The sequence below is a fragment of the Mesoplodon densirostris genome, chromosome 10 (assembly GCF_025265405.1).
Source record: "Mesoplodon densirostris isolate mMesDen1 chromosome 10, mMesDen1 primary haplotype, whole genome shotgun sequence".
NCBI lineage: Eukaryota > Metazoa > Chordata > Mammalia > Artiodactyla > Ziphiidae > Mesoplodon > Mesoplodon densirostris.
In genome coordinates this window covers 70,827,717-70,840,787 of record NC_082670.1, presented here as the reverse complement: position 1 = coordinate 70,840,787, position 13,071 = coordinate 70,827,717, and the positions used below count along the sequence as shown (strand labels likewise).

Genomic DNA, 13,071 nt, shown 5'->3' with positions numbered 1-13,071 from the left:
ACTCTGATTTGGGGAGGGCGGAGTCTCTGGGCGGAACCTAGAAGCTGCCACCAGCAGGGCCCCACCGAGGCCAAGGCACCGGAGCCCCGCCTCCTCCGTTCGGCCCGCCCCGGAGCTGCTCCCGCCGGAAGTGCGTCACCAGCTCTGCGTTCAGGCACCCGCGGCCGTAACTGGAAGTGGAAACAAAACAAGCAGCTGAGGCGGTGGTGGCGGCGCCGGGACGGGGGAGGGGCGCGCCGGAACCGGAACCGACTTGACGCCGGAACCGGAATCGAGAGCGGGTTGCCAGGGCCCGAAGAGGGCTGGCTGCAGCGGCCTCGCTCGGTGAGTGGGGCTGGCCGCTGCTCGCCTGTCTCGCCGGAGCGGGGAGGCCGAGACGCGGGCCTGCGGCGACCTGTTCAAGGTCACGGGCCGTACCAGTCTCCACCCCTCGAGCCCTGCGGCGTGCCGGGCCCACTGATGCAGGCGGGGCGGTTACACTAAAGCCTGTGGCCGGCCTGCCGTCTCGGAGAGGGTTGGCGGCGAGCGAGGGCGGCTTCCTGGAGGCGGTGGTGGCGGGCCCAGGGTTCGGAGGCTGGAGCTGGGTCGCAGCCCGGCCGGGGCGCTGGTCTGTGGTCAGTAACCCCGCGCGGCCGTATTAGGCCACCTTGGGTCTCTAGGCAGCCCCTTTCCCAACTCAGCGTCCCAGGAGGAGAGGGTAGGGACGCGACCTTCAGCTGGGGCCTGGGAGCAAAGAGGCGGCAGATGTCCACCCCTCGATTCTGGACCTGTCGTCACTGAAGATCCAGCCCACCAGTCCCACATCTGACCCGTAGAAGAATCCCCCCGTCCCCCGCCAAACCTCCGCTACCCACACCCACACACTCACTCTGGGGAACACAGACTAGTCCCTGTCTGTCCTACTACTGTCTCAGGCCATGCTTGAGGCGGCCAGGGGTCCTGGATCCATGGTTCGTTCATCCCCACCCTTATCTCAATTTTGAGAACTTTATTTTGGATGGAGAAACAGCCCAGAATCCACTGGTGGGTCTGTGGGAAACTGGCTAAGAGCTGATGAGGGGGTGGACATGGGAAGGAGGGGGATAATGTCTGTTTCAGTCTCAGACTGCATGCCCACCCTGAGGCAGAGATGCTGCTGAAAGGGAAATGTGACATCTGAATACCCTTTTCACCTTAGCTCCTGCAGGCTCCTCTTTGCATAGGAGAACGGCTGGAGAGAGGAATCTCTCCAGATATAAGGAAACAAAAACAAAAACAAACCAAGCAGTGCACAGAAGCAGGTTCAGAGGAGGGTGGGACCTGGCAGGTGGCAGGTGGGGCTCCTTAACCTCAAGATGATGTCTGGGTAGTGGTAGCACCTGGGCTGGGCCTGTTTTCAGCCACAGAGCCTGGCCCTCCTGCTGTTTAATTGTCTGTCTCCTCCTTTCCTGCCTTCCTCCTACTTCTCGGGTGGTGACTAAGCAGCCAGTGAGAGTGAAGGAAAAGTGAACACCCTGCCCAGTGCGCCAGCCCTGTGGGCTGGAGCTATGGCTCCTCTCCAGATTGGAGGAGCCTGGTCCCAGGCCATGGCTGCCTTGACCTGACACCTCCTCAGTGAGGCTTCTCTCTCTGTGGGTCTGTATGGCAGGCATCTAGGAGGCTCAGCCAGAAGTGGTTGCTTCTACTTGCATTATTTATTCCCCCTTAGGAATAGTCTGAAAGTATCCAGGGCCACATCAGGTAGTAGAGAGATATTGCTCCATAGGCTTAGAAGTGTCCCAGGTTGCTGAGCCCTGGGTGTAACCAAGGAGCAAATTTGGGGCTTTGGTAGTGATCACTTGTCCCCTTCTCGTTAGGCTGTCACTTCCTTGCTGGAGAATTTGTCCACAAAGAGTTGCCAAGATAGCTGGGCCAGGAAGAAAGCGCCGTAGCCCTGACCCAGACACCGTTGCCGACCCCGGGGCACTCTGGCTGTCACCCAAGCGGCTCAAGATGTCTGGTGGGGCCAGCACCACAGGTCCAAGGAGAGGGCCCCCAGGACTGGAGGAGGCCACCAGTAAGAAGAAGCAGAAGGATCGAGCAAACCAGGAGAGCAAGGATGGAGATCCTAGGAGAGGTGGTAGTGGCATTCCTGGAGTGTTTGTGGCCTTCCCCTCCTCCCTTCCTGTTGAGCATACAGATTGGGGATTGGGAGATGACGTTTTTGCTGTTCCTTCCATCCTGGTCTGATGCTGAGAGAAGGACCAATGGCAGGCTGGGTAGAGCCTCAGTTTTGAAGTTGGGGTACTTGGCTGAAGTCCTAAAGATGGTGTTTGGTGGGATGTTAGAGTCTTGGAGGCTGCCTGTCCATCATCCTTTCCCTGTTCTTTCCTTTGTTGTCAGGGTCAGCATTCACTTCTCGGGAGGAGCCGACCAAAGAGGGTGAGTAATGAATAAGCCTTTTGGATGATAGAGTGCTAGGGGAGAGGAGGGGGCACTGGGGATATAGCCCTTATCTAGAGCAGTTGCATTAGGGCTGGGTGTCTGGTACCTGCTTACCCCCATCAAAATTTCATGGAGGGCTTCCCTGGTGGTGCAGTGGTTGAGAGTCCGCCTGCCGATGCAGGGGACACGGGTTCGTGCCCCGGTCCGGGAAGATCCCACGTGCTGCGGAGCGGCTGGGCCCGTGAGCCATGGCCGCTGAGCCTGCACGTCCAGAGCCTGTGCTCCGCAGCGGGAGAGGCCACAACAGTGAGAGGCCCGCGTACCGCAATGAAAAAAAAAAATTTCATGGAGACCTTCACAATCTTTTTGACACTCCCTTTGTAGAGTTGTTGCTCGATTGGAGGCAGAGTGCTGATGAGGTGCTTGTCAAGCTGCGTGTGGGAGCTGGTCCCCTGCGGCTGGAGGAGGTAGATGCTGCTTTCACAGACACAGACTGTGTGGTGCGGCTTCCAGGTATGTCCATCTGCTTTGAGCCCAGCAGTATACTTGAATCCTTTGATATCCCCTACCCCAGCTCACTCCTCCCACTCTGTTGCCAGGTGGTCGGCAGTGGGGTGGTGTTTTCTATGCTGAGATAGAAAGTTCTTGCACCAAAGTGCAGGCTCGCAAAGGTGGCCTCCTGCAGCTGTCACTGCCCAAGAAGGTACCTCTGCTCACGTGGCCCTCTCTCCTGGTAAGTTCCAGAGCAGAGTAGGGTAGGGATACTCAGTGTAGTTAACAGGGCCTGACTGCTGTATCTTTGGCAGAAGAAACCTCTTGGGACCCAGGAGTTGGTGCCAGGCCTGCGGTGCCAGGAGAATGGGCAGGAGCCGTCTCCTGTTGCCCTGGAGCCAGGCCCTGAGCCCCGCCGGGCTAAGCAGGAGGCCCGGAACCAGAAGCGGGCCCAGGGCCGTGGTGAGGTAGGCGCAGGGGCTGGCCCTGGGGCCCAGGCAGGGCCCAGCGCCAAGAGGGCTGTGCATCTCCACAGAGGGCCAGAGGGGGAAGGGTCCAGAGATGGCCCTGGACCCCGGGGTGATGCCCCCCAATTCCTGGCTGAGCCGGCCACCCAGGTGAGAGTGGGATGCCTGCTTGGGAGTTGGGAGGTGAGGGGGAAGGGTGTGGACTGCAGTGGGGGGCCGCCTGCGAGACCCAGGGCTGATCCTGCCCACAATCTCGCCATGAACAGGCTGAGGCTGAGGAACAGCTCCGTGTACCACCACTGAACCCCCAGACCTGCCTCCTGGGCTCAGAGGAGAATCTAGCACTTTTGACAGGAAAGAAGGCAGTAGCCCCCAGGAATGACCCAGTGTCCCCGGTCACGGCCCGGAGCAGAGACCCTGAGAAAGATGATCATTCCAAAGAGGAGATGGCAGTGGCAGCAGACGCTGCAGCCTTGGTGGATGGTAAAGGTGGCGCTGGGGGTGGGCAGGCAGAGCTCTAGTTTGGGTTGCAAGGTTGGTGGGTGGGTAGGAAGTAGAGTAGGAACAGGCTGGAACCTGTCCTGGGTGGTGCTGAGATGTGGTCTCAACGTAGAGCCCAAGTCCATGGTGAACCTGGCATTTGTCAAGAATGACTCGTATGAGAAGGGGCCGGACTCAGTGGTGGTGCACGTGTACGTGAAGGAAATCTGCAGGGACACATCTCGAGTGCTCTTCCGCGAGCAGGACTTCACGCTTATCTTCCAGACCAGGTGGGTGGGTGGGCAGACACACAGGGCAGACAGTGTGCTTCAGGCAGGACAGTGCGTCTCATGTTCTTTCTCCTGCCTCTTCTCCTGCCCTCTGCCCCTGCTCTGCCTCTACAGGGACGGAAACTTCCTGAGACTGCACCCGGGCTGTGGGCCCCACACCATCTTCCGTTGGCAGGTGAAGCTCAGGTGGGTGGTGCCCGGCCGCGCCACTGTGCCTGTCCCACCCTGGGCTCCATCCCCCTGACCCATCTAGCCCTGCATCCCCTCCACCTAAGTTTCTGAGTTTAGCCTCTTCCTGCAGGAACCTGATTGAGCCAGAGCAGTGCACCTTCTGCTTCACAGCCTCTCGCATCGACATCTGCCTCCGTAAGCGGCAGAGTCAGCGCTGGGGGGGCCTGGAGGCCCCAGCTGCACGAGGTCTGCACACGAGCTCCCTTCATTGCCCAGTCCTCATGACCCAGAGCCCCACCCCGTGCCACATGCTGCTAACCACCAGCCCCACCATTCCCCCTTTTTAAGGTGCAGTGGGTGGTGCAAAGGTAGCCGTGCCGACAGGTCCAACCCCTCTGGATTCAACCCCACCGGGAGGTACCCCCCACCCTCTGACAGGCCAGGAGGAAGCCCGGGCTGTGGAGAAGGAGAAATCCAAGGCTCGATCTGAGGACACAGGCCTAGATGGTGTGGCAGCCCGCACCCCCATGGATCATGTAGCCCCAAAGCCAGAGCCACACCTGGCATCGGTGAGAATCCTGGGTGGGGAGGGCCAAGGATGAAGGCTGGAGAGCCCAGGGCTGCTCTCTCATGCCGTCTTGCTCCCACAGCCCAAGCCCACATGTATGGTGCCTCCAATGCCCCACAGCCCGGTGAGTGGAGACAGCGTGGAGGAAGAGGAGGAGGAAGAGAAGAAGGTGTGTCTGCCGGGCTTCACTGGCCTTGTCAATCTAGGCAACACCTGTTTCATGAACAGTGTCATCCAGTCTCTATCCAATACTCGGGAGCTGCGGGACTTCTTCCACGGTGAGAACGGGGGCTTGGAGCCCCGGGGATGGGGGATATCTTCCCCTGCTCATACCTCTACTTGGTTGCTGTCCCTAGACCGCTCCTTTGAGGCCGAGATCAACTACAACAACCCACTGGGGACTGGTGGGCGTCTGGCCATCGGCTTTGCTGTGCTGCTCCGGGCACTGTGGAAGGGAACCCACCATGCCTTCCAGCCCTCCAAGTTGAAGGTGATCTGTGGCCACTCCTACCCTTGGCTGGAGAGGGTGGGAAGGGCCAGCCAGCTGGGTGCATGGTAGGTGCTGGGGCTCCATGCTCACATCTTGCCCCTGCTTCCAGGCCATTGTGGCGAGCAAGGCCAGCCAGTTCACAGGCTATGCACAGCACGATGCCCAGGAGTTCATGGCTTTCCTGCTGGATGGGCTGCACGAGGACTTGAACCGTATTCAGAATAAGCCCTACACGGAGACCGTGGACTCAGATGGGCGACCTGATGAGGTCAGAGTTGGGGGCAGAGGTGGACATGTCTCATGCACGTCCCAGTCCCCAGGTCTCCTCAGTTCTCACCACTCTGCTCCTCAGGTGGTAGCTGAGGAAGCCTGGCAGCGGCACAAGATGAGGAATGACTCTTTCATCGTGGACCTATTTCAGGGCCAGTACAAGTCGAAGCTGGTGTGCCCCGTGTGCGCAAAGGTGTGACGGACTCTCCTAGAAAGACACCCCAGCTTGTCCTAGCTAGCCTGGTCAGAATGGGGTCATTGGCATGTGCATCTTTAGGTGTTGCAGGGCAAGATTTGGGCAAAGACGGTGAGGGGGAGGCCTTAGGCCCTGTGTGGGCTGCAGAGGTCAGGCTTGGTAAGCTTCCTGACTGAGTTAAAAGTGATGTTTGGGTGATGTAAGGTGGGGTGGGGATGGCTAAGATTGGAAAGGCACAAGGTGTGCAAGTGAGGGGCAAATGGTTAAAGCGGCTTGGCTGAGGAAGGCCTCAACTACCAGAAACAGGGATTGTTCTCTCCTAATGGTTCTCCTGGTCCATCTAGTGTTGTCAAGCCTGAGAATTTGCTGGTTGGCTGTGAGACCCTGAGAGCCATCCAGGGGCGTGGATTGGGCTCTCAGGGCACAAGCATCCTGCCCCCCACTCCCTCTGTGGCCACCCAGTGGCAACTGTACATTTGCAGGTCTCCATCACTTTTGACCCGTTCCTGTACCTGCCGGTGCCCTTGCCACAGAAGCAAAAGGTTCTCCCCATCTTCTATTTTGCCCGGGAGCCCCACAGCAAGCCCGTCAAGGTGAGAAGTAAGCCCGTATTGCTGGGCTTTTGCAGAGACCCTGGCCTACCTCCCACCATGGACTCTGTACTCTTGTCACCACAGTTTCTGGTGAGCATCAGCAAGGAGAACTCCAGTGCAAGTGAAGTGTTGGACTCCCTGTCTCAGAGTGTCCACGTGAAGCCTGAGAACCTGCGTCTGGCTGAGGTGTGTCTGTCTTTCCAAGGCTCTTACGCGCGTGGACACGTGTCTGTGTTTGCAGCGTGCAGATACGTGTGTACGATCATTAGCATCTGTACGTGTACACACAAACTTGCATGTGACTGCACAGAGACAGGTGGGGTGCTATTGGTTGAGACATGGTTGAAACCAGGCATTTGGGCTATGTAACTGAGGTGTCCTCAGTTCCCAGCTATCATCTGGATTTATTCCCCCTTTTGTTGTTGGCCCTCAGCTGCTCTTCCTTCTTCAGACAAGGAGCTTGAGCTGCAGGACTAGCCATCCACCAGCTATAGACGTTCTCCATCCATTCTGCTTCTCCCTCCTGTTTTCCCAGATCTGTGTGCCGGTTTTCCCCAAAGGTTCCTAGCCTGCTGCCTGGTAGTGTCCTTTACCTCGGGGGTAGAGGTAGGGAGATGCCTCCTTGAATGTGGCCCCTTCATAGTAGCCATGGTGCAGTCTCAGCAGGGCTCACTGGTTGGCAGCCGGGCAGAGGCCCTTGGTGTGGAGAGCTGGTATGGTTGATAACCTGCCCCAATCCTGGTCTTTTCATGCTCTCTGATGCACCAGGCTCCTTATTCCATTGGGCACTGAGGCTGGGGCCAGCAGAGGCATATACTTCTTTTGGGCTACAATCCCCAACCCTGCCCCCATTGACCCAAGATCAAGGTCAGATCTTCTTCTTGTGCTTTGGGGCAGGGCCAGGGAAAGGGCTTGTCCTCACGTAGGATCTGTGTGTTCTCTGTCCCCAGGTGGTTAAGAATCGCTTCCACCGTGTGTTTTTGCCCTCCCACTCGCTGGACACTGTGTCACCTTCCGACACGCTCCTCTGCTTCGAGCTGCTATCCCCAGAGTTGGCTAAGGAGCGGGTGGTGGTGCTAGAGGTGCAGCAGGTGAGTGGAGGCCAACCTGATGGCACAGGGCCCTGATGGGGGAGGTGGGCATTCCTGCCTGGCCTGGCCTCACTGAGGCAAATGACCCACCCTAGCGCCCCCAGGTGCCCAGCATCCCCATCTCCAAGTGTGCAGCCTGCCAGCGGAAGCAGCAGTCAGAGGATGAGAAGCTGAAGCGCTGTACCCGTTGCTACCGCGTGGGCTACTGCAACCAGTGAGGACTCCCGTGGTCTCCCCCCGTCCCTCCTCTCCACCTTCCACTTGCTGCCCTACCTCTTCTCCACATAAAGGCACATATATTTTAAGCCCTCTACCTGCCACCCCACTCTACCAGACCCTGGGGGAGGCAGGGCTGGCATACCCAGTTCCTTGGTCTAGCCCTAGTGTAGAGGTGGGGCTAAGGCCCTAGTCTTACCTCCTCCTTCTCTCCAGGCTCTGTCAGAAAACCCATTGGCCTGACCATAAGGGCCTCTGCCGCCCTGAGAACATTGGCTACCCCTTCCTGGTCAGTGTACCTGCCTCACGTCTCACTTATGCCCGTCTTGCTCAGCTGCTAGAGGGCTATGCCCGGTAAGTGCCCAGTGGTTGGATTAAGGTGGTGTAGGTGGGGGGTGGGGGTGGAGTGCAGAGGTGCCGGACACGTTGGTCTGGATTCTTACTTGCTTTTGCTGCCTGTTACCAGGTACTCTGTGAGCGTGTTCCAGCCACCCTTCCAGCCTGGCCGCATGGCCTTGGAGTCCCAGGGCCCTGGCTGCAACACACTGCTGTCCACTAGCTCCCTGGAGGCTGGGGACAATGACAGGGACCCTGTGCAGCCACCAGAGCTCCAGATGGTGACCCCTGTGGCTGAGGGGGACACAGGGGTCCCCCGGGCCTGGGCATCCCCTGATCGGGGCCCTGTGCCCAGCACCAGTGGATCTGAGATGCTGGCCAGTGGGCCCATTGAAGTTGGCTCCTTGCCTGCTGGTGAGAGGGTGTCCCGGCCTGAAGGTAAAAGTCTGGTGAAAGGCTCTGGAGCTGGGGTGGGGGAGGTTGGAGGAAGCTTGTTTAGGCTCTGGTAGACAGGAAAGCTCTGATTATCATGTTCTTTCACAGCTGCTGTGCCCGGGTACCAACACCCAAGTGAAGCCATGAATTCCCACACACCCCAGTTCTTTATCTATAGAATTGATGCATCCAACCGAGAGCAGCGGCTAGAGGACAAAGGTGTCTGAGGCCGTGGGAGGGACCCCTGGCGTGGGTTGGGCTGGCTGCTCTCCACAGCTGCATGATTCTCTTCCCTGCCTGTTTCCAGGAGACACTCCACTAGAACTGGGTGATGACTGCAGCCTGGCTCTAGTCTGGCGGAACAATGAGCGCCTGCAGGAGTTTGTGTTGGTAGCCTCCAAGGAGCTGGAATGTGCTGAGGATCCAGGCTCTGCTGGTGAGGCTGCCCGTGCTGGCCACTTCACTCTGGACCAGTGTCTGAACCTCTTTACGCGGCCTGAGGTGCTGGCACCTGAGGAGGCTTGGTGAGGACAGGGCAGCAGGCAGGTAGTGGGGAAGAGTGGAGTGGAGGTCTGTTGGTCTTGACTCCGCCTCTGTCCCCTGTCAGGTACTGCCCGCAGTGCAAACAGCACCGCGAGGCCTCCAAGCAGCTGTTGCTGTGGCGCCTGCCGAATGTGCTCATCGTGCAGCTCAAGCGCTTCTCCTTTCGCAGTTTCATCTGGCGTGACAAGATCAATGACTTGGTGGAGTTCCCTGTTCGGTGAGCAGTGGGCCCTTGTGACTGTAGTCAGGGCATGGGGGCCAATGTTGGCATCCAGGGCACCTGTTGACTGTCTCACCTCTCTCTGGCTGGCACCACAGGAACCTGGACCTGAGCAAGTTCTGTATCGGTCAGAAAGAGGAGCAGCTGCCCAGCTATGACCTGTATGCTGTCATCAACCACTATGGAGGCATGATCGGTGGCCACTACACTGCCTGTGCGCGCCTGCCCAATGATCGCAGCAGCCAGCGCAGCGACGTGGGTGAGGGCACACGCAGCCAGCAGGATAGATGGTAGGGTTGCTGGTGCAGGGTATGTTCACACTCTTCCCACCTTGCCATAGGCTGGCGCTTGTTTGATGACAGCACGGTGACAACGGTAGACGAGAGCCAGGTCGTGACGCGTTATGCCTATGTACTCTTCTACCGCCGGCGGAACTCTCCTGTGGAGAGGCCCCCCCGGGCAGGTCACTCTGAACACCACCCAGACCTAGGCCCTGCAGCTGAGTCTGCTGCCAGCCAGGTGAGGCACGGGGAGGCTGCTCAGGCTAGTGGGGCCCAACTCACAGATGGGTGGGGGTAGGGCACAGCTTCCTCTCCTACAGCCCTAGGCCCCTGGAACCTTGGGATTTTTTTTTTTTTTTTTTGCGGTATGTGGGCCTCTCACTGTTGTGGCCTCTCCTGTTGCGGAGCACAGGCTCTGGATGCGCAGGCTCAGCGGCCATGGCTCACGGGCCCAGCTCCGTGGCATGTGGGATCTTCCCGGTCCAGGGCACGAACCCGTGTCCCCTGCATCGGCAGGCGGACTCTCAACCACTGTGCCACCAGGGAAGCCTGAACCTTGGGATTTTTAAGAGTCACAGACAGGGTTCCCTTACATCAAAGCCTTAGCCAGAGCGATTCCCAGGCTGCAGGGACACTTACAGAGGTACACACACAGCAACACACTGCCATTGGTGTGTGCATAGGCTACGGGCCAAGTAGCTGCTCCAAATTTCACTGGGTACAGTGGTGTGAACAGACTGTACCTGACACCTCCCAACTTTCCCTCTGCACGCTCCCCACATGCTAGCCCACAGACCCTCACTTGGGATCGTCCCTGTGTTCTGATGTGCACTCAGGACAGGGCCTATCCAGCAGGCCATAGCTTAGTGTGGCCATCACCCTCTCTGAGGTGAGCTTTTGTCCCCACTGCCCTCGGGATCTTCTGTCTCTTACTGACATGGGATGCCATAGGCCTGGTTGGTGGGCACATCGCAACTCTTTTCTGGACTTGTCTCCTTGCTGTCCTCTCCTCCCTTGAGCCCGCTATGCTCAGACTCAAGACAGTGATCAGGATCTGGATGTAGGTGGGAGGGAGCCAGGAGATGACTCTGGGGTTGGCAGCTCTGTCCTCCATGAGCCAGTCTCCTCTGTGGGAAGCCTGGGCTAAAAAACTGACCAGCTAACCCTCACCCCCACCCCAACCCAACCCCCGCGGGGAAGTTGCATGTCGATTGGGGAGCTTCTTGAGGCCAAAATGCTATCAAGATTCGCCCACTGTGGTGCTCTCCATCTAGAAAACCCTGCGAATGGCCCACTTGGCTCCTGCCTGCCCACCTCTCTGCCGCTTCACCAGGGATGTAGGGGGTTAGCGCCAGTTACATTGGGCGGGACTGTCATGGCCAGGGGTCTTGGAGACACTGGGTCCCCCTACCCTCTCACCCCCAGCCCTGGGTGCTGATGGCCGTTTCCGCACACCGTAGGCTTCCCGGATTTGGCAGGAGCTGGAGGCCGAGGAGGAGCCGGTACCCGAGGGGCCTGCGCCCCTGGGTCCCTGGGGGCCCCAGGACTGGGTGGGCCCCCTGCCACGTGGCCCTACCACACCAGACGAGGGCTGTCTCCGATACTTTGTTCTGGGCACCGTGGCAGCTTTGGTGGCCCTCGTGCTCAACGTGTTCTATCCTCTGGTATCCTAGAGTCCCTGGAGATGAGTTTGCCTGCAGGCAGCTGCTATGAGCTGGCCTACCTACCTGCCCACCAGGCCATGCCTGCCGCTGTGGTGGGGACCAACTCTGGGCTTGGGCCTCAGTGTGTGCATCTGAGGGGAGAGGGTGGGGACTGTGGCTCCTGCAGGGGCAGAGCATCCTAGGGTGGGTATCCCGTCCAGCTGTCTGTCTGTTTGTCCTGCTGCTCCTACCCTTGGCCTGGGGCTTAGCCCTGCCCAAGCAGCTTCCTGTATTTAAAGTGTTAATAAAGTGAGACTGTTCAGGCCGATCTCGTCTCTCTGTCTCAACGCCGCTGCTGTCTGCGCCTGCCTTGGGGCCCTCCCTTGGGTGCCAGGGCTCCAAGCCAGCACCCCCGGGATGCCAGGCGGCATACTGGGCAGCCCCCAACCCCTGTCCTCATATTCTGTTGCAGGGACTAGGCCCTGGCCAGGCCCCCGACGTGGCCCCCACGCGGACAGCCCCTGAACGCTTCGCCCCCACTGTGGACCGCCCAGCCCCCACCTACAGCAACATGGAGGAGGTCGATTAGCAGGTCCCTGGCTGGTGGGGGGACTGGGTTTGGGGGATCCCCCACAAAGGGCCAGCTCTTTGACGTTTCTCCTTCTCTAACCTAGAGGACACTGGCTTCGTCAATGGGGAGTTGGGGGGGGGTGTGATTTGAGGGTGGAAACCTCACTGGTTGGGACCTCTTGTCAACTTGACCCCCCAGCCAGTGGGCCTTGGCTTCTCCAGCCACGCCCAGTGCTGCGTGATTTGATTCTCAGTTGTACCTTCAATTCTTTCTGACTTGCATTATAAACATTATAATTTTATTCTAAAAATTGTAATTTTTTTTTTTTGCATTTCGGAAGTGATTGCTGCTGCTGTTTAAATATATTTTAAAAATAAATGACAAATAAGCAGACTTAGTCACTGTGATACATCAGGTGCTGTGACTACCTCCCCTTCTGCGTGTGTGTGTGTGTGCGTGCGTGCGTGCGTGCGTGCGTGCGTGTGTTAAAGACCCTGGAAGTGCTGTGGTCTGAGGAGAGATGATGAGGTTCAGGCCCTTTGAGTCTTGAAGCCCCCACTGCCATCAGCTCTTCGGGGCCTGACCCCTGCCCTTTGATCCCACTGGTTCTGGGTCCCACATGGAGGCAGCTATGGTTGGTAACATTGTTGGTACCTCACACCTAAGGGGTGGAGTGTACCCCATGAAGCTCCAGAAGCTGACAGCATGGGGTAAAAGGTGCAGGCATTGGAGCAGCCTGGGGCTGACAATCAGACAGCAGGTCAGGAAGGACTTTTTGGGGAACAGGAAGTACTTGGGGGTGGAGAGTGGGGGTGGATCTATTCTCAGGTCTTTCTTTGCTGTAGTTTGAAAACCACCTGGATCCCTTGGGAGAACAGAGCAGGAAAAAAACTGCTGTGGGAAAGGAGACCCTGCTCCAAAAGGACAGGAAGAGAGGACCAGAGCTAATCTTAGCTGGCTTCCTGTGGGAGGGAGGGTGCGGGGTCCTGCCAGGCCATTTCTTCCCTTGATTCCCTGAAACTTTGGCTTCTGGCAGCTGCCCCAGGCTGTTTACCCACAGTGGGTTTGCAGGCTTGTCCCAGCAGGCTTGCCTTGTGTACACATACCGCAAGGGCAAGTCTTGTGAGGAGCCTCCATGCCTCTCTTCATGGATAATGCTGCCTCCTCTTCTCTTCAACTGCTTGGGGTTAGGACTGGGCATCTCCAGCTGGGGGGAGATGGGGAGCAAAGGTACTCCTGAGGCAGGTGTTCAGGTAAGCCAGAAAGAGTGTAAGGCAGGCAGGGATGGGGCAGGATTCCGGCAGGTCCATTCTGC

The 13,071-nt window shown here is 58.4% G+C and overlaps 1 protein-coding gene across 13 annotated transcripts; it reads left to right on the top strand.

Moving 5' to 3' along the window:
* Nucleotides 1-168: 168 nt before the first annotated feature.
* On the top strand, nt 169-12,153 carry USP19 (ubiquitin specific peptidase 19). 13 transcript variants are annotated; one of them, XM_060111372.1, is made up of 27 exons: nt 169-614; nt 1,836-2,098; nt 2,362-2,400; nt 2,788-2,916; nt 3,003-3,136; nt 3,210-3,512; nt 3,629-3,845; nt 3,976-4,132; nt 4,247-4,318; nt 4,434-4,549; nt 4,652-4,872; nt 4,954-5,149; nt 5,228-5,361; nt 5,471-5,629; nt 5,714-5,824; nt 6,310-6,420; nt 6,505-6,606; nt 7,371-7,511; nt 7,607-7,725; nt 7,944-8,081; nt 8,194-8,501; nt 8,607-8,717; nt 8,806-9,022; nt 9,106-9,258; nt 9,360-9,520; nt 9,602-9,780; nt 11,003-11,511. In XM_060111372.1, exons 2-27 carry the CDS (start codon nt 1,972-1,974, stop codon nt 11,213-11,215), a joined length of 4,068 nt encoding a protein of 1,355 aa, XP_059967355.1. In that variant the 5' UTR covers nt 169-614; nt 1,836-1,971; the 3' UTR covers nt 11,216-11,511. The 13 variants fall into 13 exon arrangements, with proteins under 13 accessions (XP_059967355.1, XP_059967358.1, XP_059967357.1 ...); XM_060111375.1 differs by lacking the exon at nt 11,003-11,511 and adding an exon at nt 11,658-12,153 and having other exon boundaries at nt 210-324; nt 4,658-4,872; XM_060111374.1 differs by lacking the exon at nt 11,003-11,511 and adding an exon at nt 11,658-12,153 and having other exon boundaries at nt 210-324.
* The last annotated feature ends 918 nt before the right edge of the window (nt 12,154-13,071 follow it).

Excerpts from the sequence above, each read along its gene's own strand:
- USP19 (XM_060111362.1), top strand. The coding sequence starts at position 998 with ATGGAGAAACAGCCCAGAATCCACTG. Across the intron at positions 8,082-8,193 it reads CTGCTAGAGGGCTATGCCCG|GTACTCTGTGAGCGTGTTCC; the intron begins GTAAGTGCCCAG and ends GCCTGTTACCAG. Across the intron at positions 8,502-8,606 it reads GAGGGTGTCCCGGCCTGAAG|CTGCTGTGCCCGGGTACCAA; the intron begins GTAAAAGTCTGG and ends GTTCTTTCACAG.